Source organism: Enhydra lutris, unplaced genomic scaffold (genome assembly GCF_002288905.1).
Source record: "Enhydra lutris kenyoni isolate GAN:26980312 unplaced genomic scaffold, ASM228890v2 scaffoldscaffold75, whole genome shotgun sequence".
In the NCBI taxonomy this organism is placed as follows: domain Eukaryota; kingdom Metazoa; phylum Chordata; class Mammalia; order Carnivora; family Mustelidae; genus Enhydra; species Enhydra lutris.
In genome coordinates this window covers 4,120,437-4,143,753 of record NW_019154159.1, presented here as the reverse complement: position 1 = coordinate 4,143,753, position 23,317 = coordinate 4,120,437, and the positions used below count along the sequence as shown (strand labels likewise).

The following is a 23,317-nucleotide window of genomic DNA, read 5'->3' as shown; positions in this document are numbered from 1 at the left end:
CGCAGTGTGCTCTAGAAGGGGGTGCGGGCTCTGGTGGCGTGTGGCCGTGGACTCCTGACCACGGGGCCAACTCTGAGGGTTCGAGGAGGGGACAGTGGTTCTAGGGCCGGATCTGAGAGTGTCAGCTCTTCTGGTCTCATTCAGAAAGAACAGCACAGCCCTGGGAGAACTTCGTGCGGACGCCATCATGATGGAAGGCCGCGGGGTGAGGGCAGAGTCCTGGGGCTCCCTTCCCTGTCCCCGAGCCACAGGATCTGAGGGTATGGAAACACGTGGCCTCCCCTGCTCCTTACTGTTATCCTGGAGTGTCCCCACCTCTTCTGGAAATGGGAGCGAGGCTCAGGAGACTGGTACAGGTTCTCAGAGCTCCGGGGGATGTGACAGCCCAGTTCGGCCCCGGGGGCTTTCTAGTGCAGAAACCAGGAGGCCTGGGCACCTGGCATGATCAACCCAGGAGTCAGGACATCCTGAAGTGTCAGGAAGTGCCGCTTGTCCCCAGACTGAGCATTCAGGGGCCCAGAGAGCCCACCCACTGGCAGCCGCCTCTGAGGGAGACTGCTCTTCTCCGGCCCTGTCCACGGTCTGGTGCCTGACATCGGGGACGCCCCTCCTTCCAGAAAGCTGCATTAAAGAAAACACACTGAGACCCCGACTGACTGGAAAACGCCTAAACACCCTTCTTTGGATTTATTTTGTATGAGACAGAAATAAAGTCCGCAGCTTCCGTCACTCCCAGGCGTGGTGAAACGGGACTCCCGGGCCCCTGGGCTCGCTTAGACCTGGAGGCTGGCTGTAGGGAGGGAAGCTCCGGGGCCGCCAGACCGTAGCCGGGGGGGGGCTCTGAGCGGGAGGAGGGCTCCCAGGGTATGGGGAGGTGACAACAGGCCATTGCCTGGGAGCCCGGTGCCCCTGAATCGGCTACGTGCCCCCAGTTTTCACTCACTGAGCCAACAGCGCCCCCGGCCATGCTGCGCTCAGGGCCAGGCTGTCTGGAGCCGGCTCCGGCCCGGTCCTGTCCTGGCGGCCCAGGGTGGGGCCTTGACCAGGAGCCAGACAGAGGCGCCGTGGTCCCTAACGCACCTGTCCTCCCGACCCTGGCAGGATACCTGTGCTTGTACGTGGAGAAGGACGAGCTGCTGGGGAGCACCGTCATCCTCGCGTGGGTCCCCAACTCTCGCATCCAGAGGCAGGACGAGGAGGCGCTGCGTTACATCACCCCTGAGAGCTCCCCCGTGCGCAAGGCGCCCCGCCCGCGGGTCCGGCGCGCCCAGAGCCTGGGGACCGCCCATCAGCCCTCCCCTACGGAGCCCAGGCCTGCCCTGACCCCCAGAGATGAGGACGCCCTGGTGGTGGCACAGGGCAACCCAGACGCCGTGCGTGTCAGCCCTTCCCCACCTTCCGAGGACGGGGAGAAGCTGGCCCGGGGCTTCGGGGTGGCCCCCCCGCCGGCCCACAGCGACTCCGGGATCCTGTCGGTGGTCAGTTCGCAGGACGGGGCGGAGGAGGGCCGGGAGCCGAGGCCCGAGGCCAGCGAGGAGGAGGGCTCCCTGGAGCTGTCAGCGGACGGCGTGAGCAGGGACAGCTCCTTCGACTCCGACTCTGACGCCTTCTCCTCGCCGTTCTGCCTCTCGCCCATCAGCGCCGCCCTGGTGGACAGCGGCAGCTCCGTGTTCCTGGACAGCGAGAGCGGGTGAGTCCTGAGTCCAACCCCCAGGCCTGCCCTGCGCCTTGTGGGGGGGGATTGCGTGAGTTGGGGCTTTGCTCCCTGAGGGCTGCGGGCGGCCTGCATCTCGCCCTGCCGGTGTCCGGCTCTCCCGACGCCAGGGCCTCGGCCCCCATGTCCCACCACTGATGCTGCTCAAGGAGACGGTGAAGGACCCACAGGGAAGGGGGGGTTCCGCCTTCTCGCCTGTCCCCTTCCCCTCGGCGGCCTCACCTAGGATAAGCCATCCCCACAGGTCTGACCTGCCCTGTAACCCAGACTAAACCCCATGGGCCCAGGCCGTGGGAACCCTGGTGCCCCAGTTCTCATCAGTGGGGGGACAGTGGCTTGCGGCCATCCCACAGACCCCAGGCAGGCTCGGAGACCCCTGGCCGGTAGCGTAAGGCCTTTGGGGTTGCGGCCAAACCAGGCATGTGGCCCAGCCCCCACGCCCCGGGGGAACCTTAACCTTTCTGCCCAGACCCTGAGCTATGAGAGGCTGGAGCACAGTCCTGGGGGTGATGTTCTTGTCACTCCCTCTGTAGCCTGAGAGCCGAGGGGCACCAGATACTGGCTCAGGCCACACCCTGTCCTGGGCGCACCTGAGCGGAGAGGGTTGTCACAGCCGGTCGCGGCCACCACGCGGCTTCATGAGGCGGCTGCAGGGCATCGCCGCGGGGTGGGGGTGGCGCGTGCCCAGGCTCGGGAACAGCGGGCTTGCACTAACCCGGAGCGGCCGGGGCCCGCGCAGGCCGGGCCACCCCTGACCTCGGCAGCCCCTTCTCATGCTCCGGCCGTGGTCCTCGCTCATTAGGTTGCTGGGTGGACGGTGGTCACGCCCCTAAGCCCTGCTGTGTTCAGCCTGCAGGTGATCACCAAACTCGAGCTGGTGAGGGCGGAGGCCTCAAGCACTGGCGTGGGCACCGGGCATGTATGCCTCGGGCAGCTCACGCTTATGCTCACAGCCACCCCAGACCCTGCGGGGCGGGTCCTGCCATCACCCCCACCCCACAGAAAGGGAAAGCGAGGCTCGGAGAGGTTATGTGACTTGCTGGAGGTCGCAAAGCCGGCACGCTAGAGGAGCTGGGTTTGAGCCCAGCTGGCTCTGCCCCAGACCCGGAGCACACGAGGTCACACAGGGCGGACGGAAGCCGGGAGCAAAGGAGAAGGAATTTGAGCTTCTTGGGTTCTTGCTGGTTTTATCCCCTCAATCCGATGCGGTCCACTGGAGCCTGGGAGTGGCCTGGTAACCGCTGTCTCACCTACCGGAGAGTGCCTGTGGAGGGGAGCGGCCGCGGCACCCTGTGCACCGAGCTGCGTGGGGTTCCCCACCAGAACCAGCCTGGGAACCAGAACAACCTGGCTTCCCACCGCAGGGCTTGGCCGGAGCTCCCCCTGGTGGTGCCACCGGCCAGCGCAGGGAGACCTGGTGGTGCCCGGCACCTGCAGGGCCCACGTGGAGGGACAGGTCCTGAGTTCCATCTTTACTGTGACTCAGGTGTGCTGGGCCTGGCCTTTGGTCTCATGGCTGAGGTCGTAGTGGCAGAACCGGAATCAGGGCCTGATGTAATGGGCCCTGTAGGGACCCCAGTCGCGTAAGGAGCTTGGATTGGGAGTTCGGGAGACCTGGCTGGTGTGAGCCCGGGAAAGCACTGTGTCTTCTCAGAACCTCCGTCTCCTCGTTCGTAAGATGAGGATAGTAACCTGTTTTATGGGGTTACCTAGTGAGTTCACTGCTGGCTGCTTCCCCCCTGCCCCCCGCCTTGCTGGTTCTCCACGCTGGCTCCATGTGGGCACCTCCCAGGGGACCCCTTTTACTCTCCTCATGGCCGGGCAATTCCAGATGCGTCTAGACTGGAGATTCTCACCTGGGTTCAAGTCTGCCCTAAGGGACACATGGCAGTCTTGGGACACATTTTGATCACAACGGAGGATGGGGACGTGATTGGCCTCTGGTGGCTGGAGGCCAGGGTGCTGTCAGCACCCCACAGTGCCCGGGACAGCCTCCCCATGACGCGTGATCCTGCGCGCGTGTCTCAGTGCTGAGGCTGAGAACCCTCCCAGACAGAGGGGCGGCCCCAGAGTAGGGAAATTTTGTTTTCCTGATTGTGGTAAAATACACATAACACAAAACTTGTCGCTGTAGCCAGTTAAAACTGTCCCGTTCCATGGCCTTTAGCACACTCAGTGTTGGGCAGCAGTGACCGCTGTCGGGCTCCCGAACTTTTTCCTCACCCCACAAGAAGCCCCACACCCGCTACTCCCCCTCCGCCCTCCCCCAGCCCCGGCAGCCACTCCCCTACCGTCTGTCTCTGTGGGTTTGCCCGTTCTGAATGTTTCCTGTAAGTGGAATCACGGCATAGGAGGCCGTTTGTGTGTGGCTGCTTTGACTGAGCACGATGTCCCTGAGGTCCCTTGACGATGTCCCTGACGTGGGCCTCCTCTTCGTGGCTGGCTGCTACTCCAGGTGATTCCAACGGCGGCTGGATGCGAGAGCCCTGCTCTGTACCACGTCAGGCCCCCGAGGGAAAGCGGGGGGTCTCTCCGGAGCTGGGGTTCTGAGGCCACGTTAGGAGGCCTCTCGGTGGTAAGGCTCCCGGAGCCAAATGTTTGCTTCCAGAACCCTGGGCTCCCCAGTTCCCTTTGGGGTCATCTGTTTGCGTGGAGCTGCTTCATAGACAGTGGGCCGATCTCTGGGCGTGCGCAGCAGACCGTGGTGTGGTCGGGGACAGGCCTCGTCTACCAGAGAGACCCCGAGATCGTGACACGTGCTCTTCAGGCCCGAGCAGTCTGGTTAGGCTGAGGCTTTGTGCTGCAACGGGATGGAGACAGATGGGAGCCCTCGTGGCCTCCTGGCCAGGAGCCTGTGCTCAGCTGAGGTGGGGGCAGGGCCGACGTGGACACAGCCTGCGTCCCAGCTGGGACCTGATGGGTGTTACAGGGAGGCACCCTGGTTCCCGACCCAGCTGTATGTGACAGGTCGCTGGGGGCCTTAAAAAGCAGGTGTGGATTCTGGAAGGGGCTGGGGTGGGCCTTGGAATCTGCATTTTCCCAGGCCATTGTGACGAGGGCCAGGTCTGGGCGCTGGGCACATTCACTTGCCCCTTTCCTCTCGGAGCCACCACTCCGGAGACCGTGGAAGCAAGGGGACGGCTCCTCCGCTCCCTCCCGCCGCCGCACAGTGCCCACACGTTGATGGGGCTGGAAATCCCGCACCGAAGGGTCCGCCGTGCAGGACACTGTAGACCAGGCGCTCTGCGCCCAGCTGCAGGTGAGGACGCCCTGGGCAGCCTTGGAAACGCCTCCTGCCTGGGTGGCAGCCACACCTCCAGCTGCTGGGAGCGGGGCCCAGGGGCTTGCGGCATGGCTGCCTGGTTGAGAACCACAGATCTGAAGGGGACCCCAGGAAGAGAGGCGTGGTCCGTGAGCCCTGGACCTAGAGGGCGCCTGGGTGGAGGTCCAGAATGCCGGCATTGGCTAGAGCAGCCACCCCGCAGCTGAGCTTGGCTTTGAGGACTGGCATGTGCCCATAGAGGCTCCTGGAGCCAAGGGTCCCACTGTAACTGGGCACTGGGTCCCCAGGAGGGGTGCAGGCAGGCTGGCTCATGGGATCCCTCTGGTGGCAGAACCGGAGAACTACATGTGGAGGTGGAGAGGCAGGCTAGGATGGACGGGGAGGACCCCCACCCCGCCCTTGACCTGAGAGCCCCTCCAGCATTTCGTGATGTGAGGGCAGTGTCCGTTCGTGTGCTACCTGTGGGGCACAGCCGGGCAGGACCCGGTTCCCAGATGGCCAAGGCACCTGCTCCGCCCCACCCCCCACCCTGCTCCCAGCACAATGATGGCCTGAAATCCTTGACCGAGTGAGCGCTCAAGGCCCACTGGGGAGCAGGCGGCCACGGAGGGCTGCTGCCCGGCTGAGGTCCGAGTCCCGGAGCAGGGTGGGGTTCCGTGACTCCCTCAGCAGCAGGAACTAGGGCGTGGGATGGGTGTGCCGGCGAGGGCGACCATCGGGCAGGGTCAGCAGCACGGTCAGCAGCCAGCCTGCCGTCCATCTGTCCTGGGAGGTGCCCGGCCCCGTCCGAAGCGCCGGTAGGTGAGGGTGTAACATAGCAGGACCCCCGTGCGGGCCCCTGGGGGCCTGCCCAGCGCCCCTGCCCAGGGAAGGGCATCAGGGATGTGTATGGAGAACGGAACGCAGCTGCCGTCTCTGAAACCGAAAGTCTTCTGGGTGCTGGGAAAGAGTCCGAATCACGGAGGTAAAACACATTGGCGAGAAGATGTTCATCGTGGAGGTTTTTACAGCAGAGCGGAGGGGAGGGACTTACTGTCTGACAGGTGAGAAGTTCACCCTACAAGACAAGGGAGTCTTATCAGGGGTCTGCGGGCCCCCGGCCTCTTGGGCCCTTTGTGTGTGTGCTCACGGGGGTCACTGAGGAGGGGGCAGCACCCGATTTCCTCAGGCGTCTGTGACTCCCGAGCGTTCAGACCTCAGTGCCTCCTGGAGGAAAGCCACGCGGTGTTCAGGAAGGCTGAGCCGTCAACATGGACGTTCGTGGTGTCTTAGCAGCAAAGCAGGGCAAATCCCACGCATGTTTTGGTTAAAGTCTGTGGAAAGGCCCTGAGCGTGGGTGAGGCCGTCCTGGGCAGGAGTCGGGGGGCACAGGAGAACCTCCCGCCTGCGGGACAGACTCCAGCTCTGTGCCTGCGACGTAGTGGCCGCTGGCCTCCCGCACAGCTGGCATCTCTGGAAACGTGGCCAGTGTGGCTGCCGGCATGGGACTTCCACGTTCCGTCATGTTGCGGGATCTAAATTTAAACGGCGTGCGTGGCCGCCGCGTCGGTCAACACCGGTTAGAGAACAATGTGCCGAGATGTTACCACATTGTGGTTAATGTTTTCCTTTTCTCAATTTTCAAAAATGTTATTCTGTGGTTGTATTCATTTTATGGTAAAAACTGAGTTTTAAAACCAGAAAGCCGGCTGAAGTGCCCGACTCAGACTGCTTTCCCCCAGCCTCGGCCGCATGCTTGTCCGTGAAAAAGCTGTCGTGCTGGCCAGTGACTGAGGTCCCACCGGCAACTGATGCTGGCGACCTGCCGGCCGGTTCCCAGAGCTGTGCTCCTGCCCCGGGAGAGGCTGCTATTTCCCGTCTCCTGGGGTCCTCTTGTCCTTCCTGGTGCCTGCTCTCAAGGTGGCCATCCCAGGTGAAGGGCAGCGTGTGGGGTTATGGAACTGGCTGGGCGCCTCTCGTGGTGGCTTCCTGGGTGCCGTGAACCAGCCTGCTCAGATGCGGGTCTAGGCGAGCAGGGCACAGGCGCTGGGGAGATGCAGGCTGGTGAACACCAGGTGGGGTCCTGCTCAGACGCCCCCCTGCCCTCGGGGTCCTGCTCGGACACCCCCCTGCCCTCAGGGCCCCGCTTGGACGACCCCTGCCCTGGGGGCCCCGCTCAGACGCCCCCTGCCCTCGGGACCCTGCTCAGATGCCCCCCCCTGCCCTGGAGGCCCTGCTCAGACGCCCCCCCTGCCCTGGGGGCCCCGCTCGGACGCCCCCTGCCCTCGGGACCCTGCTCAGACGCCCCCTGCCCTGGGGGCCCTGCTCGGACGCCCCCCCCGCCCCCAGTCTTTGCTCCTGCCCTTCCCCAAGCCCGCTGCCAGCCGTCCCAAGCCCGCCCGCTGTTCTGCTGTTCCCCAGCCTTGCCGCCTGTGTCTAGAATGTTCTCCCCTGTGTCGCTGAAGCGCCAGGCAGCCCGTGGGCTGGGGACGACCCTCTTCCCCACCGTGCTGCACTCTGCAGGCGTCTGCCCCCCGGTGCCCTGTTCCAGCCCCCCGTGAAATCCCCGGCCTGCATGGTTGCCGTCCCTGAGTCTTCGGGTCCGTGCGAGCAGTGCCGTGTGCTTCCGAACTTTCTGCGGTGGACGCTGTCCAGGCGGTCGTTCCTGGCCACGTGTGGCTGTGGAGCGCTGGAAGTGGGCCTCTGGTGACGGAGCAGCTGGAGTTAATTTTGTCAGTCCTCAACGAATTTAAATTTTGATAGCCCCACAAGGCCAGAAGCTTCCGTGTTGGGCAGCGCTGGTCCCCTGAGATGGTCCCCGTGGGGAGGGCCCTCCGATTCTCTGTTGAAGGGAAAAGGGTCACAGAACCAGTGGCCAGGTGCCCCCCTTGGCAGATTTCCCCGGGGGCCGGAGGGTAGGGGGCCTGACACCGCAGGCAGAAGCCGGCGACAAGGGGCGTCCCTGCCCGGCTCCAGGCGGCCCCACCGCGGGACACGAGGCGGAAATAAATGGTATCTTAAGTGCTTTTTGCCTTTAGGAGGAAAAGGCTGCAGGACACCGGGCTATCAGCTGTAGAGGCTGAATTATTGATATCTGTCATCCTTGTCGGTGTAACTGGCCTGTGCACACAGGGGACAGACCAGAGGCGGGAACCCCAGCCTCTCAGAAGGGTCTGGAACTGGCGGGCTCAGTGGTCCAGGTCTGAATGCCTCGAGGTGTCCTGTCAGGGAGCTGCCACGGGGAGCTGGGGTGTCGTCCAGGGTCCCCCTAAGCCAGCTGACGGTGGCAGGTGGCGTGAGACCACAGCTCTCAGACGGCCTGGCCGTTCTTTTTCTGCACAGCAACCTCTGGCCGGCTGGGGGCCCCTGTAGGGAGGGGGCGAGAGGGACATGACCCCGAGCATCCCAGGGCGTTGGGGGACGGGGGAGCCTCCAGGCGAGGCGACAGTGTGTTTGCACTGGGGGACGTCCCAGGAGGCGGCTCCAGCAGCAGCAGGACCAGATGGGGGCGGGGAGGGTGTGGGGGCGGCCACCACCACCCCAGAGACAGGGTGCCCGTCTGTCCGACCAGCTGTGTGCTGGACAGACAGGAGGGGGGCGGCCGGGAGCTGGCGGCGGGTGGGGTGGGGGGGAGGTGGGGGGGTGCGTCCCTCCCTCGAGGTTTCGGGGAGCTCCCTCTGTGCCCCGCCGTGGGCCTGCCCGGCGCCCCGCTGCCCCGCGGGTGCTGCAGGAACGCCCACCTCGCCCCTCCTGGGCCCTCAGCAGCAGCCTGGCAGCCGCGAAGCTGGCAGTTTCCAAAGATCTGTTGTTTGGGTTTGTTTGTGCTTCTGTAACTGGGAGCTGAGATGTATTTCTTTAAAACATCCCGTCTCCCAACACCCTGCAATCTGTTCTGGGCTTCGTTAAGACTGATCTTGTCTTATGTTTCTGTAGCACTCGGCAGGCTCCGTGCCGGCTCCCCCTCCCCTCCGCGCGCCACCCCCTCCAGTCAAGGCGGCAGTCACCAGCTGCTCCGTCTGCGGTGGCCGACACCCGGGTCTAAGGGAAGCGGCTTCGGGAAGGGCAGCCAGCAGGCGGGGGCCCCGTGGACGGGCCCGAGGCTTCCGGGCGGGCGGGCTAGGAAGCCTGGCGGGGGTCCAGGACCAAGGACGTGCCCTTTACGGTCTGCCCTCAGCCGTGGGAGTCCCTTATGGGGTGGTGCTGCCGCTGGCTCTGGGAGCTTAGAGAGGCTGCCCAGGAGCCTAGGCTGGGCCTTGACAGTGCCCCGTCCTCCGATGTCCAAATCAGGGAGCCATCAGGGCAGGGAAGGGACAGGCAGGCTCGGTCGGGCTCGGTCCCCTGGGTCCCATGGGACTGGGAGCCTGGCCAGCTCTGTGGCCTCAGGTGTGAACCTGAGCCCCACCATGACCCCTAGGGTGTGACCTCGGCAGTGTGTTTCATCTCCCCATGCCTTGGTTTCCTCATCTGTGAAATGGGGCCATCATGGGGATAGAGTAAGGCGGTAATGGAAAGCACGTGGGGGAGGACTCGGCCATCGGTAGGTCACCCGTAGTCGTTGCCAGCACGGTCCTCAGGACAGGGACGCCTGCTGGGCACCTGACCGTGTGCCAGCCCAATGGGAAGTGCTTTGTAGTGGTGTCTTGGGGCTGCTTCGAGGAAGGGCCACACCCCGGGCAGCTGAGAACAGCAGAAATGGAGACTCTCCGTCTGGAGCCTGGAGGCCTGAGACCGGGGTGTCTGCAGTCTGAGCCCCCTCCAGGGCTCTGGGGAGGATCCTTTCTGCCTCTGCCCATTCTGGGGCCTCTAGGCGTTTCTAACGGCTGCGTCCCTCCATCCCCGACCGTGTGCTCATGTGGCCTTCTCTGCCACGGCTCCGGACACCTCTCTGTGTGAGGACTTGGGTCGCGTGTATCGGGGCGACTCTGAACCCAGGGCCTCCTCCTCTTGAAGCCCTTGGCTGATAGCCTCTGTCAAGACCCTGTCTCCAAAGAAGGTCATGTTGCGAGGTCACAGGTGGACCCGAATTTAGGCGACACTGTTCAACCCAGCACGAGATTAGGGTGAGCTGGTGCCTTTCATCGTGGAAACAAGGCCCAGGGCGGGTGCCGTCCTTGCCCCGTTTGAGTGAGAACAGAGGCGCTGACAGCCCGTGTCCCTTGCCGGGGGTCAGGGCGCGTGAGTTCCTGGCTGAGAGGCCGGCCTGGGGGAGAAAGCAGCCGCTGGCGGTTTGTACCCGGCTGGGCGTGGCCGGGTTCCAAGAGAACTTTATTTATGGACCCTGAAATCTGAAATTCATGGAGTGTTCATGTGTCCTGAAATACCGCCTTCCTTTTGATTTCTTCCAACAGCGAAAAACGTTCAGACCCGATCTTTGCGCAAAAACCTGTGCGCGGACGCGGGAGGCCGCCTCCGTCACGGCCGCCAACACTAGGGAGCAAACGTGATGTTCTTCGGGAGGTGAATGGACAAATGGACGGCAGTCCGTCCAGACGAGGGGGTTCTAGTCCTTGCTAGAGAGTAGCAGAGGCTATCCTGGGTGCTCGTAGTGAGAGGTGTATGGCTTCGTACCCCTGCCCAACCCAGAGTGTAGGAGACAGGAGGAACCCCTGGGAGCTGTGGGCTTCGGTTATCAGTGCGGTGAATTGTTACCGGTTCATTGGTTACGACAAGCGCACCGTGCGAATGCGAGGCGTTAATAACAGGCAAACTGCGTGCGCGCGCGTGTGTGTGTTGGGTGGGGGATATCCAGGAACCTTCTGCTCAGTTTTTCTGTACACCTAAAACTGCCCTAAAGCAATTAAATCTGCTTTCAAAAACAAGTTCTCAGCTCTTGGGTGGTACAGGGACAGACAGCGGGGGCTGTAGTAATGGGTGGTTCTGGTCTCGGCCAGCTCTGAGCAGCAGAAGTGTAATGTTGAGCCCCCGTTTATGGTTTAAAATTTTCTAATAGTCTCGTTTTGAACACTAGATTTTGAAATGCAAAAAAACAAAAAGCCATGTACAGGGAGGTCCCACGAACCCTTCAGCCAGCCTCCCCCAATGGCATCATCCTGCCCGAGACCATACTACGCCGTCCAAGCCAGGAAGCCTGTCGGAGGCTGGGGGCCTGTGGAGCTCTGTGCGGTGGTGTTATTCTGTGTCACCAGCCCGGCCAGGACGCCCCACGGCTCCCTTTTGTCAGCTTGGTACCACCAAGAAGACCATCTCGCCGTCAATTGCTTTTGCATCCGTGCCGGTCATCGTTGGGGCGTATTTGTGTGGGCCCAACAGCCACCCTTTTTAAAAGTGAAAAAGAGACACGTAAGAGTAATTTTAATGGTTATGCAGCCTACCCCAAATATTACCATGGCAACGTGCGATCAACGTCCCATTATTGGTAATGTCTCTTGGGACCGAGTCTTAGGAATCCTGCGTGCACTTCACCCGTAGAGCTCGTCTCAGGGTAAACTCACCATCCTCCACGTGTGCGGGGCCACCGCGTTGGCCGGCTCAGCCTGGTGTCCGGCTGTTTTGTTTAGATTTTTCTGGGCAGCCCTTTCCCCTGGACGTCCCTCTCTCTTTGTCCGTGATGGCTGGGCAGCTTCTAGGAGAAGGGCTGGGCGGTGTTCCGTTGTCCGTGCTAGGGAAGTCCTGCGGATCTGACCCCTCCCTGGCTCTGAGCAGGGACTTTGGAGGTCCCCAGCCAACGGTGTCACCCAGGGAAGTGACCACACCCGGTGGGTCCCCTGGAAATCATGTTGTTGCTGTCTGCCCTGTAAAGGACCGTCCGCTCTTTAGAAAGCTGGCCTCTCTCTGTGAAAGCTGTCAGGACCGGGGAGGAAGGAAAGTGCGCCAGTTCCTCCAGAACCGAGAAGGAGGACGTTTAGCCTCCTGGAGAGAGGGCACTCCCTGGGGACGCGGGGCTCCCGCTGCGGGAGGCACGTTGTCCTTCCTGCTCCGCTCACAAACCATGACAGCCCCTCTGGGGCTCCTTGATGCAACCGTGGATGATTTGTTGCACGGGGCCTGGAGGGATGCTTGCCGGGGAGCTCTTCTGCTCTGACGGCATGAAGTCGCCTTCGGGAGCAGGAAGCCAGGGTCCCCAGGGGCTCCCTGGGTGTTGCCTCAGCAGCCCTGGGCAGGGGCTCCGCAGGGCGCACAGCAGCTTCCAGGAGATGGAAGCAGGAGCTCACAGAGCAGCGACGCGGCAGCTCCTCCCAGGTGAGACGGGGAGCTCACGCTCTGTCTCCGGGGACCCACGTCGGCTGTTGCAACGTAACCCAATACCGATGAGATTCTCCCTAAAAGAGAGGAGTAGTGGCAAATGACCTTTATCTTTTTTTTTTTTTTTTGTAAGATTTATTTGCTTATTTGAGAGAGAGAGAGAGCGCGTGCAGGGGGAGGGGCAGAGGGAGAGGAAGAGAAAGTCCCAGGCAGGCTCCCCACTGACCACGGAGCCTGACATGGGGCTCGGTCTCACGACCCTGAGACCATGACCCGATCTGAAATCAGGAGTCGGACGCTTCACCGACAGCCTCCCAGGTGCCCCCGACCTTTGCCTTTTGATTGAAACCTTCTCGTACCCACGCTGTTCGCGTCAGCATTCGTTCCCAGCAGAGTAATCAGGAAGGACATTTTCGCTTGGGTTTTCTGTTCGCTTCAGCCAATGTTCCTCAAACACCTGGGATGCGCAGGGGGACAAAGGGCTCCTGGTAGAGCCCCCACCTGTGTCCAGAACATGCTTCCTGCTTCGGGGAACCTGAGGGTATCGTTTTCCTGATGATCCTGGCCTTTGAGGGTGGAGGCCTGGACTCCGGGGTGAGCAGGTGGCCCAGGACAAGTCCCTGGCCTTCCTTTGTGGCAGGCAGTGACACAGATCGGTCTCCGACTGTAGTGGCCCTGGACCCAAGCCACAGGTCCCATCCCGGCCGTGCCCGGCCACATGCCCTGGCAAGTCCCTGCCCTCACTGCCCCCCTTTCTCCTCCACACGGTGGGCACAGTGACCGGTGCGACCACAAGGCTGGCATGGGGCGTGGCCCCTCCGTGCTCCTGGGGTCCACAGTAGCCAGGAGCTCCCCCCCATCTCAGCCTTAGGTCCCCAGGGAGGGGGCCTCAGAGACTGGCCCAGAGTCAGAGGCACACCCTCTGCTCTTCCATTTTGCTCAGTGGCCTCCAAGAAGGTGCGGACCTTTCGGGAAGAGGGGCCTGTCCTGAGGGTCTCTGAGGGTCTTTGGAGCCAGAAGGGGCTTAGGAAGGAGGTGCCTGCCAGGGTCTGGGAACATGGGAGTAAGAAGCTGGAAGGGGGAATGTTCTGGAAGGGGGCGGGTGGCTGTCTTCTGGAAGGAGACCTATACACATCAGGGAGGTGGGGGTAAGACAGACCCCGGACCCAGCAGAGGGGGCAGGCGGGCGGTGTGGCCTCTCCCAGGAACCCCAGGGCTGGCGGCTAGTGCCAGGCTCTGTAGATGGCAGACGCACCGGGGTCTGTCTTTCTTCTGTAAATATTTAAACACTGGAAGGATTATTTTTGGTGGCTACGGTCTCTCTCTGAGCCTGGCGGGCTGCCGGGCTGCCAGGAAGGGTGTTGAGTGACAGTGGGCTCCCTGCACGCCCCCCACACTACCCGTCCTGGTGATCCAGGGGCCACCATTTGATTGGGGTCATGGCCCCACCTTTTGGGAGAATGTGGACAGACAGAGGCTCCCAGCCTTTCCCCCACGGGTGGGAGCAGCAGGACAAAGGTGGGTGTCACGTCTGAGAAGTTTCCCTGATGGCAGTTGCAAGTGACAGTTCCCTGAGCTTCCAAGCCGCGAGCCGTGACATGCAGGGCCAGGGGCCAGCCCAGCACCCCAGGGAGGCTGCCAGAAACACCCGGAGGGAAAGGGCGCGTTGTATACCCCCGGCCCCGGGGGGGGCTGCAGCGAGCCGCCCTTGGGGGGGCCCGGGCAGACGTGTGAGGAGCGTGCTTCCCGGGCAGCCCCGGCTGGCGGGGGACAGGCGAGGCTGTGGGCGCCCAGGACCACTGGCCCGGTTGTCTGCAGAGCAGGCCGCCCGGGTGCCCGGTCCAGGCCCCAGGATCCGGTCTGTGGGGGGCCTCAGGGCCGCGTGACTCCCCCCCACCCCAGGAAGGACCGGGCTGGCAACGCTGCCCCCGAAACTCCATTTCCCCGGAGGTGGCGCTTCGTGTGCCCAGCAGATGGCAGGCTTCCTCCAGATCAGCCGGGGTGTCCCCTGCCCGCGGCGCCGCCCTCCGCCTGGCCGGCCCCTCCCCCACACCCCGCCCCGCCCCGTCGTCTGCTGATGGCCCTGGGACCTCCTCACGGGGGACCCCCCTGCCCTTTGTTGCAGCCCCTCCTTGCTACGTCCCCCTCCGCTGGTTTGCTGAGCCCCCCCTCGGTGGCTGGGGGCCAGTTACTCAGGGGGCTGCGCGCTGTTGGGGAGGGAACTGGGGTGCGGACACAAGCTCAGACCCAGGCCGGGCGCCACGGGCGCCACCGTGGGACCCCGTTCTGCCCTTCCCCGGGGCCTCTCTGTCTGCAGCCGCTCCCTTCTCCTCACTGACCTTGCACTCCTCTCTGGGTGCTGTTGGCAGAAGTCGCCGACGTGACCTCTCCCCAGCCCACATCACGCCAACCACGACCTCCCCAGAGACCACACAGGCTCTAGAGGGCTTGGCCTTGGCCTCAGAGCAGAGGCACCGGCTGCTGTTGGACCCAGGAGTGAGGCGCCCCCAAAGAACTGAAAGCAGCGGCTCAAACGGGTACGTGCGCGCCCACGTTCACAGCAGCGTTCCTCACGGTCTCCGAAAGGTGGGAGCCACCCAAGGTCCATCAGTGGATGGATGGATGAACTCAGTGTGGTCTGTCCACCCGGTGGGATGCTGGTCAGCCTTAGGAAGTAAGGACATCAGGCCACCTGCCCCGTGGACGGACCCAGGGGACAGCGCACTCAGTGAGGTCAGCCACTCACAAAAAGGCAAATACCGGAGGGTCCCACTGACCCCCTGGAGTTGTCCTTTGTAGAGACAGAGGGTTGAAGCGAGGTTGCCAGGAGCTGGGGACGGGAAGGGGAAGTTCATGTTGGATGGGGACAGAGTTTCAGTTTGGGACGACGACAATGTTCTGGTAGTGATGGGTGCACAGCAGGGAGAAGGTGCCTAATGCTACTGACCTGTGCACTTAAAAATGACTAAAATGGTAAATTTTATGTTGTATTTGGCCACAATAGAAGAAGGGAGAGAGAAGGAAGAAGTCGAGGTCAGCAGGGCCCTTGGGACGGCGAGAAGCCACACGGGTGCCCGTCTCTCCAGCCTTCTGGGAACCAGGGTTTGCGATGAGATCCTGTAAGCTTGCGTGGGCCGTCGCCTTGGACTTCAGGCTCAGGGAGGTCCCAGGCTGCTGGCCCTGGGCTCTGGTGTTGCTCCGTCTGGAAGGAGAGCCTGGCACGGCCATTGGGGTGCCCCAGCCAGAGGGCTGATGGTAGCCCCGGTTCCCCCAGCCCCAGGACTCTTCTGGCTGGCGGGGCCCACCCTGGGAGACAGCCGCCAGCTCTCAACACGGCTTGTTCAGTCCTCATTGAAAGCCGCTCAGAGTAAAACCAGGAGCCGGGCCCGGGAAGCTGGTTCTTCCGGAAGACTCCCTCCGCCGGGCAGGAAAACCAGGAGGAAGCCGGAGCCTTGTCAGGATTAGTTTAGGGGATCGATACCGCCTTCCTGTTTTCCAGAACTTTGAAAGATAGATTCTCCCCCGGTCTCCTGGACCCTGGGGAACTGAGCAGGCCCTTTTGGGCATGGGCACGGGACCCCGTGGCAGAAGGGAGGTATCTGTAGGCCTGGGACCGGCTCCCTAAGATGACCACCGCCCGGCCCAGGACCGTAGGAGGGTCCAGAAACGCCACCGTGTGGTGCGACCTCTGGGACTGGCAGGTGTTCGAGTTCCATCATAACTTGCCCTGAAAAGGCCAGCGTCCCTGACCTCTCAGGGACCCCTAGGGAGGACCTCAGGCCATCCCTGGGGCCCACGCCTGGCTCATGGGCCGGCCTGGCTGGCAGCCCGACCCCGTGGTGACTCAGCACCTCTCGTCTCTGCCGTGCAGGGCCAGCCTGCGGACGGAGCCTGCTCAGACTTGCTCACAGGGGACCACGGGGCCTTTGAACGGTTCTGAACTCGGCAAAGGCCCTTAGCCTCGGAGCGTTTGGGGAGGGCAAAGACACGAGCCCTTATTAGGACTTTCTGGCAGGCACAAAAGCCCGTGTCTCTTCACCCTTGAGCTCACCCAGTACCACGCCTCACTGGGGTGCTCTCTGTCACTCAGGCTTGGAACAGAAAGGTGGCTTGTTCAAGGCCACACTCCTGGAGAGGACAAGGCAGGCGGGGTCCCACACCCCTGCTCCCTAGACCGGTAGGGAACCAGTTAAGGAGGCTTTGGCATTTTAACCACCTGCCAGGTGATGACCCATGCGCCGTGGCCTGTCCCCGGCAGGACTCAGCTCGGGGCACCTCTCTAGTTCTGTAATGGGCAAAATTTGTTCCTGGCTTCGGGGCTTTTCCATCAGGGGAAGACAGTGCTGCTGGTCAGGGCCTTCAGTCGCCCCCCACAGCTGGGTGCCCTCAGGGTGCCCTGGAATCCCATCAGCCAGTGAGATTGCTGGGTCAGCGCGCCTTGGCCTTTCACACCAAGTTCGACTTTGTATAATAGACAGTAGAGAGACGCCCCACTGACCCCTCCGCACTTTTTTTTTTTTTTTTTCAATTTAAGAAACATCCTTTGGGGAAATCTTTTCTTTCTTTTCTGATTGAAAGGCTTCTCCCTGGCAGGACTGAGGGGTCTGGGTCCCCAGAAAGAGCCTGGCACGAGAGGGCAGACAGGGGTTGGGCTGCGGTGGCAACAGCCAGCCTGACGGGGACCGGGGAGTCACGGCCAAGCCCAGGGCTCTCAGCAGAACTGGCCAGGACAGGCTCCACCGTACTGGGCAGAATTAGGCCTTGGTTTTTTGAGGTTTTAACCAACAAAACAAGCAGGGGCCACTGAGTTTTGCTTTACCGCTCATTGCCAATCAAGGGACCGATATCCCATGCATAGAACCTTCCAGAAAAATGCCCTTCACCCTGAAGTTAATGATTCGGGTTTTGTTCCCTCTGTGCTGGGATTGGTTCAAGGCATGGGATTTCGATTCACCAGGAGAAGCCCCGGCTGGTGGAGCAGAGCGCCCCTGAGACTTGTCTGACCTTTGGGCAGCTCCGTGGCCAGGAGTCCCCTTCCCAGTCGTGCTCACCACGCCCCTTGGGAACATGCCTGGTGGAGCTGACTGTGGGTTTGGATTCAACGCATCTGCAGTCGACAAAGGGACACTATGTCCAGGTTGGGCAAATTGGCCACTGCCGTGGCTGCAGCCGGAGAGACGGGCCCGTCAATCAGCTCGTGTGACCTCTTCGGGCAGTGCTGCTTTGTTTGAGGACTTTGGAAAGAACATACAAGACGGGGCAAATGCCTGCTTGCTGGGGAGCCCAGGGCTAGTGGCCAGGATAGCATCTCCCTGGCAGATTCGGGGAAAATCCTCAAAGTCAATAAACGATACGATTTCTGGGTGGGTGTGATACCTTCCCCTCTTTCCTAATCCCTGTGCCTGGGGTGCGATCCCCAGGGCAAGTTCTGGTCCTTTTGTTACTGAAGGTCAGCATGGGCCTGGGCAGGAACAGGAAATACTGGCTTAAAACCCACACCTCTGCACGTGTACACGTGCACCATACACGTGCACGTACCCGTTGCACACCGCACGCGCAGGCACCCACAGACACACGATGCACAAAGAGCACACGTGCGTGTGTTCATACGCACAGAGGCACACAGGCATGCGTAGGCACACAAGCACACGACACGTCCACGCACACACGCGTGCACGCGTATGCATAATCCTGCCGGCGCACACGTTACATACATGGGCACATGTGCATGCACAGACGCACATACGCGCAAACGCGGCGTTTCAGGGAGGACGCTTGAACATACGTCATCTGAGTCTGAAAAAAATATTCAGCATCCTCTCGTTCTCTCCTCTTTAGTTTTTTCTTTGTTTTTGTTTGTTTGTTTGTTTTGTTTTTTTAAATCACTTTCAGAATTGCTGGGCTAGTTTTTCCAGGTTTAAGATATTCCCCTGCATCTCTCCTATCGGCACAGCAGCCTGGACCTCAGTGGGCTCCCCGAGGGGCGAGGCCACGGTCCCAGCGCTGGAAGGGAAGCGTGCTTCCCAGGGATGCTCTCCAGGGCTTAGAGACGCGGGGCTGGTCCTCAATCGCCAGGCACATTCCCGCTCCTTTTTATTCTCTTTTATAAAAATAAACTCCTTAAAGAAGAGTTTGTTGCTCACGGGCACCCACACAGATGTTCTGGAACAATTCCCTGTGCCGGTTGGGGTTGGGGTCATGGCCTGGGAGGATGCTCCTGGCTGGAGGCCTGGTTCTGCCTTGGGCAATGACACTGGCCATATCCCCATGGTGGATCCTGGTCCTGTCCTTCCGTTGCCTGCATTAGAGATGCCCGGGCCCCGCTCACATCCAGAACCTTCTGCAGAAACAAAATATATCATGGGGGGCCTTTGTTCCAAGGGAGCTGGGGAACAGCAGAGACCATAGGGCGGGAGCGTGCTGCTGACCGCTAATCCAGATTGTCCTTCGGGTCGGGACAAATGCCTCCATGGCATCCCCAGTGCCCCACCCCCATCCCCGCGCTGCCCTGCCTGCCCAGGGGAGGGCCTCAGACACCAGTCTGGCTACAGGCTTCTTGCCCAACCAGGGGTGACATGTCCCATGAAACACGCAGGACACAGGGCTCAACCACACCCCCCTGCAGGGTCAGGATGGCTGAGCCTTTGCTCGTGGATGGAAACCCCAGCTGGGGTTTTGGTTTCCAAGATTAAATCCATCCAGTCCCAGGGGTGGCCCTGCCCTTCAATAAGAGGCAAGGGATGGGGCGCCTCGGGCACCCTGGGGTGCCACCCCCACCCCCCCGCTGTTCATCCTCCCAAGCTTTGCCTTCCGGGATGGAACATGCCTTTGCCGGGGAAGCGGCTGTCCCCTTCTGTTCTGTCTTTGCCCGTGGAGGTCTGGGGTAGGTAGACTCCACAAGGAAACCCTGCAAGTGGGGGCTCCCCAAACTGTCCTGGGGGCTGGGCCACCACCAGGGTGATGGGGGGATGCAGGACTGAGATGTTTGCTTTTTTTTTTTTTTTTTAAGATTTTATTTATTTACTTGACAGAGAGAGATCACAAGTAGGCAGAGAGGCAGGCAGAGAGAGAGGGAAGCAGACTCCCGGCTGAGCAGAGAGCCCGATGCGGGGCTCCATCCCAGGACCCCGGGATCATGACCTGAGCCAAAGGCAGAGGCTTAACCACTGAGCCACCCAGGCGCCCAAGATGTCTGCTCTTGAGCCCTGATTTGAAGCCATGTTGGTGCCCACCAGAAGCTTCCTTGTGGGTCAGATTTCTCTCCTGGAGGACGGCCTGCGTTTAGGAACCGAGCATAGATGGGGAATGGGGAGCCTGAGCCCGGCACGTCCTAAAAAGACCAGGTCTGAGGCCAGTGACTAACACTGGCAGTGGCTTTTGACCCCCAGTGGGCAGATGCCTTGGGGCCGTGAGGTAAGTGGCGCTGCTGCGATTTCTTGGAGTGTTAATCAGACACTTTTATTTTCTGATTATCTCTCCGTTTGATGGATGGCAGATGCCAGCGCAGTCAAAATACAAGCAGACCCAGTCAGAACATTTCGAGGGAGAAATCAGCCGTTGCAGGGAGCAGAGGACGGCACCCCGTCTGCTGCCTGGCAGAGAGTTTCAGTGGGAAAAATTATTTTCCATAACCTTTTTGCTTTCTATTTAAATTAAGCTTCGCCAGGCAAGTTTGGCAGTAACAGAGGGCTCCTAATTTGGTCCCCCTTGACCTCTGCCGCCTTGATTGGCAGTCCGCTGTCGGGCTGGAGGTTGTGCCTGGGAGGTGAGAGCCAGCAGAACAAATGTCCAGGACAGCCCCGCGTCCCCCGAGGACCCGGGCGGAGGGGGAGTGTGCAATTAGAGAGGTCTTCACAGAGAAAGTTAATTAGCTACTAAATAGCGTTTAGCACAGTTTACGATGGGAAATGCGCGTCTGAGAGCAAATGGAGGAGACCTCACCGGAGAGCGGCCGCCGCAGGGCGAGGGCAATCCCGGCCGGCTGGCATCGCTCCTCCCCGGGGCCCACACGGCACCAGGGCTGCAGGGCTGGGACCGGCGCTGCCCGGGGCGGGCAGAGCGGGGGAGCAAGCATGGCCCGCGAGAAGGACTGGCCGTGTCCCCAACCACGGGCCCCTCTGAGACAGGACGGGCAGGGACCGTCCCCTGAGCAGTCCACCTGGCCTCAGCATGGCTTTTCCGCACCCCCCGCCCCGCCCCGCCCCGCCCCGGCTCTGCCTCCCTGTAGCAACTAAGGCTTGAATGTGTCTCCGCTTGCTGGGGACTGCGTCTGTAGTGGGTTGAGTAGCGTTCCCCCAAAATTCATGTCCACCCAGAACCTCAGATGCGACCCTACTCGGAGGGTCTTAGCCCACGTAAGGGTTGAGTCGAGTCCACATGGGGTGAGGGTCTTTTTAAGAGACAGAAGAGGCCACAGACAGACCCTGGGGAGAAGGTCTTGTAAGGACAGAGGCAGCGGGTGGGAGGGAGGCGTGACAAGCCAAGGACGCGGAGGCGGCCGCAGCCCCAAGACGCCGGGAGAGGCAAGGCAGGGTTCTTCCCTCCTGCCTTCGGAGGGAGCGCGGGCCTCTGGACCCCTCGACTTCCGCATGCTGGCCTGCAGGGCCGCGAGAGAGTACACTCCCGTTGTCTTTTTTTTTTTTTTTTTTAAAGATTTTATTTATTTGACAGAGAGAGAGATCACAAGCAGAGAGAGAGAGAGAGAGAGAGGAGCAGGCTCCCTGCCTAGCAGAGAGCCCGATGTGGGACTCGATCCCAGAACCCTGAGATCAGGACCTGAGCTGAAGGCAGAGGCTTAACCCACTGAGCCACCCAGGCAGCCCCCACTCCCGTTGTCTTAAGGGCGTCGAGTTGGCGGTGATCTGTTCCCGCAGCCCCGGGAAGCGGACCTCGTCCACGTCCTGAGGGGCCAGGAGGCCTGTGTGGGTACAGGTGTCTGAAGGCAGAGAATGGCTTGGCGGGCGGGCTGAGCGGGAGTGGGCGGCCCAGAAAGGTGAGGCGGGGGCCTCCGGACAGCCTGTTTTCCGTAAGACCCAAGTACTGACTTGGGGCTGGTCGTTTGACCCTCACGCTTTATTTCGCTGTTGAAACTGCGGGTTGATGGCTCAAGGTCAGTTTTTTGTTTGCAGAGGGTAGGTTTTTACTTTGTTTGGGTTTTCCGTTTGTTTGTTGGGGTTTCTTTGCCCTTGATGTTTTTTGGGATTTGGAGGGATCTTGTTTTCTTTCGTAATTATAAAAGTCACACGCGCTTGCCAAAGTGATTTCAGAAGAGGGGGGAGATCTTGCCTAGGACCGGCCGCCCAGCGTGGTGACCCTTAGTGACACGGGTGTGTTTCCTCCCACCTTTATTTCTTGTCCGTGTGTCTGCGATGCCTGCCTTACTTCATAGAGTCACGCACACACTATTTGGAAAATCTGGTTTCTTGGCTTAAAAAAAAATAATTTAAAATCCTGTTATATGTGATACGTGCAAAAAGCACTTGGGACATGTTTGAAGGTGCAGCATTATAGAACGAGCCCCGTCTTCCTGCAGCCACATGGACCGGAGCCCCCGGGGTCTCCCGCGGTGTCTGGAAGGAGCTGCCTTAGGACGCGGTGTGCGTGGTCTCCTAGCTCCGCAGGGGGCTGTCCACGTAGGTGCGCCACTGCTGACAAGATCTCCTGCCGTTCGGGTTTTGAGCGTTACAAAAAGCCGCCGTCCTCTGCAGTCCCGTGTGACCCGGCTCTGTGTCTCGGTCATGCCTGTGGTCACCTGTTTGGACGGCAGTGCTGGCCTCCAGGCTTTGCCTATCTCTGGTCGTCCACATGCCTGTCCGTCCCCGACTGGTTTGTCTTTGGGGTTTTTCTCCAGGAACAGTGCTGTCCTGGCAGTTCCCGTGTCCGTCCGCGGCGCGGGGAGCAGACCGCTGGGGGGGGCACACGTGGGTCCCACACCATGTGATGTGCCCACGGTCTTCCCTGGCGGTGGGCCTGCTGTGCTCCCGCCCCAGGACTGCACGGGCTCCATCCTGCTATTTCCACTTCCTCCCTACTTCACGTCTCCTTAACAGCAGTAATTTTTAATGCCTGCACAATATCCTTTGGGGTAGATGTGCGACATTTCCCTCCACTGCATGCCTCTACGGGCGTTCCCTTGTCTTTGGCACTCCGGGGTCCTGCGAGAAATGCGTCCGTGCTCCACGTGCCAGCGGCTCCCGGGAATAGACTCGGAGGGGAGCACTTTCAGCTCTCGGGACGTGGGACACCTTGCCCGCTGCTGCTTCACAGGCCTGAGCCTTGGTTGGGGACAAACCGACACGTGTGTGTGCCACGCACACGTGCACACAGCCTCCGTGTCTCCTTGTGTGTACACACAAGGTTGAACGCAGACACGTGTGTGCACACAGGCGTGTGCCCTGAAAGGCCCTGTGGTATTATTTTTGTTACCAGAAAAAGAAAAAAAAAAAGAGGAAGACGTCCCAAGTCTTTGTCTATAGAGACTGTCTACATATGCGGCGCCTAGAGCCGTCCTCAGGAAGAGGTGTGGTGGACGCCGCACGGACGGGACAAAGGCCTCCCACAGGGTAGCGGAAAACATCCGGCTGAACATGCTGTCGACTGCGTGACCCTGTTTGCTCCAGCGTGTCCATGTGCCGTGCGTGTGCCCCGGAGGGCCCCCCGCCCCACCAGCTTTCCGTGCAAGTGCAGGATTGGCTCCGGGCTGGGGCTGGTGAGGGAACGGGAGACCTCACGATTTTGCTCTACCCACGTCTGAGTGTCTGACTTTGTAGCGAGCACATTCCTTTTGGCATGAAAGGACTCACGGAGAGGACTCGGGATCTGCCGGTTCACTGTGCCTCGGGCAGGAGGAGAATCCCGCTTGACTGTAGACCTCCCAGCATCGCTTTCCCCCTGTTTGGAAATAGCTTCAGCGCGGTGAAGGCGCTAAAAACCGTATTCACTGGCGTTCCTGGGTGACGGACACCTTTGAATGGGTTTCTGTGGGCTCATTCACGTCGTTTCTTCTCTTAAAGGACATTGGCCCAGTTATCTCCTGGGGTCTTTGTGGTTTTTATGGAAGAGCACATCACAGAGAAAATGCGCTTAGCCCTTGCGTGGAGGTCCCCTAAACCTCCTCATGGACCCTTTTGGAATAGTTT

General features: G+C 61.1%; 1 protein-coding gene across 2 annotated transcripts in view; it reads left to right on the top strand.

Annotated features, from left to right (window-relative positions):
• The window catches only part of LOC111160435 (TBC1 domain family member 16), a 73,124-nt gene that overhangs the window by 13,792 nt on the left and 36,015 nt on the right, over positions 1 to 23,317 (top strand). For both annotated transcript variants that reach the window (XM_022523560.1, XM_022523561.1), the window contains exon 3: positions 1,102 to 1,690. In XM_022523560.1, the coding sequence (XP_022379268.1) occupies positions 1,102 to 1,690 (589 nt within the window). The remainder of the gene's footprint in view (positions 1 to 1,101; positions 1,691 to 23,317) is intronic.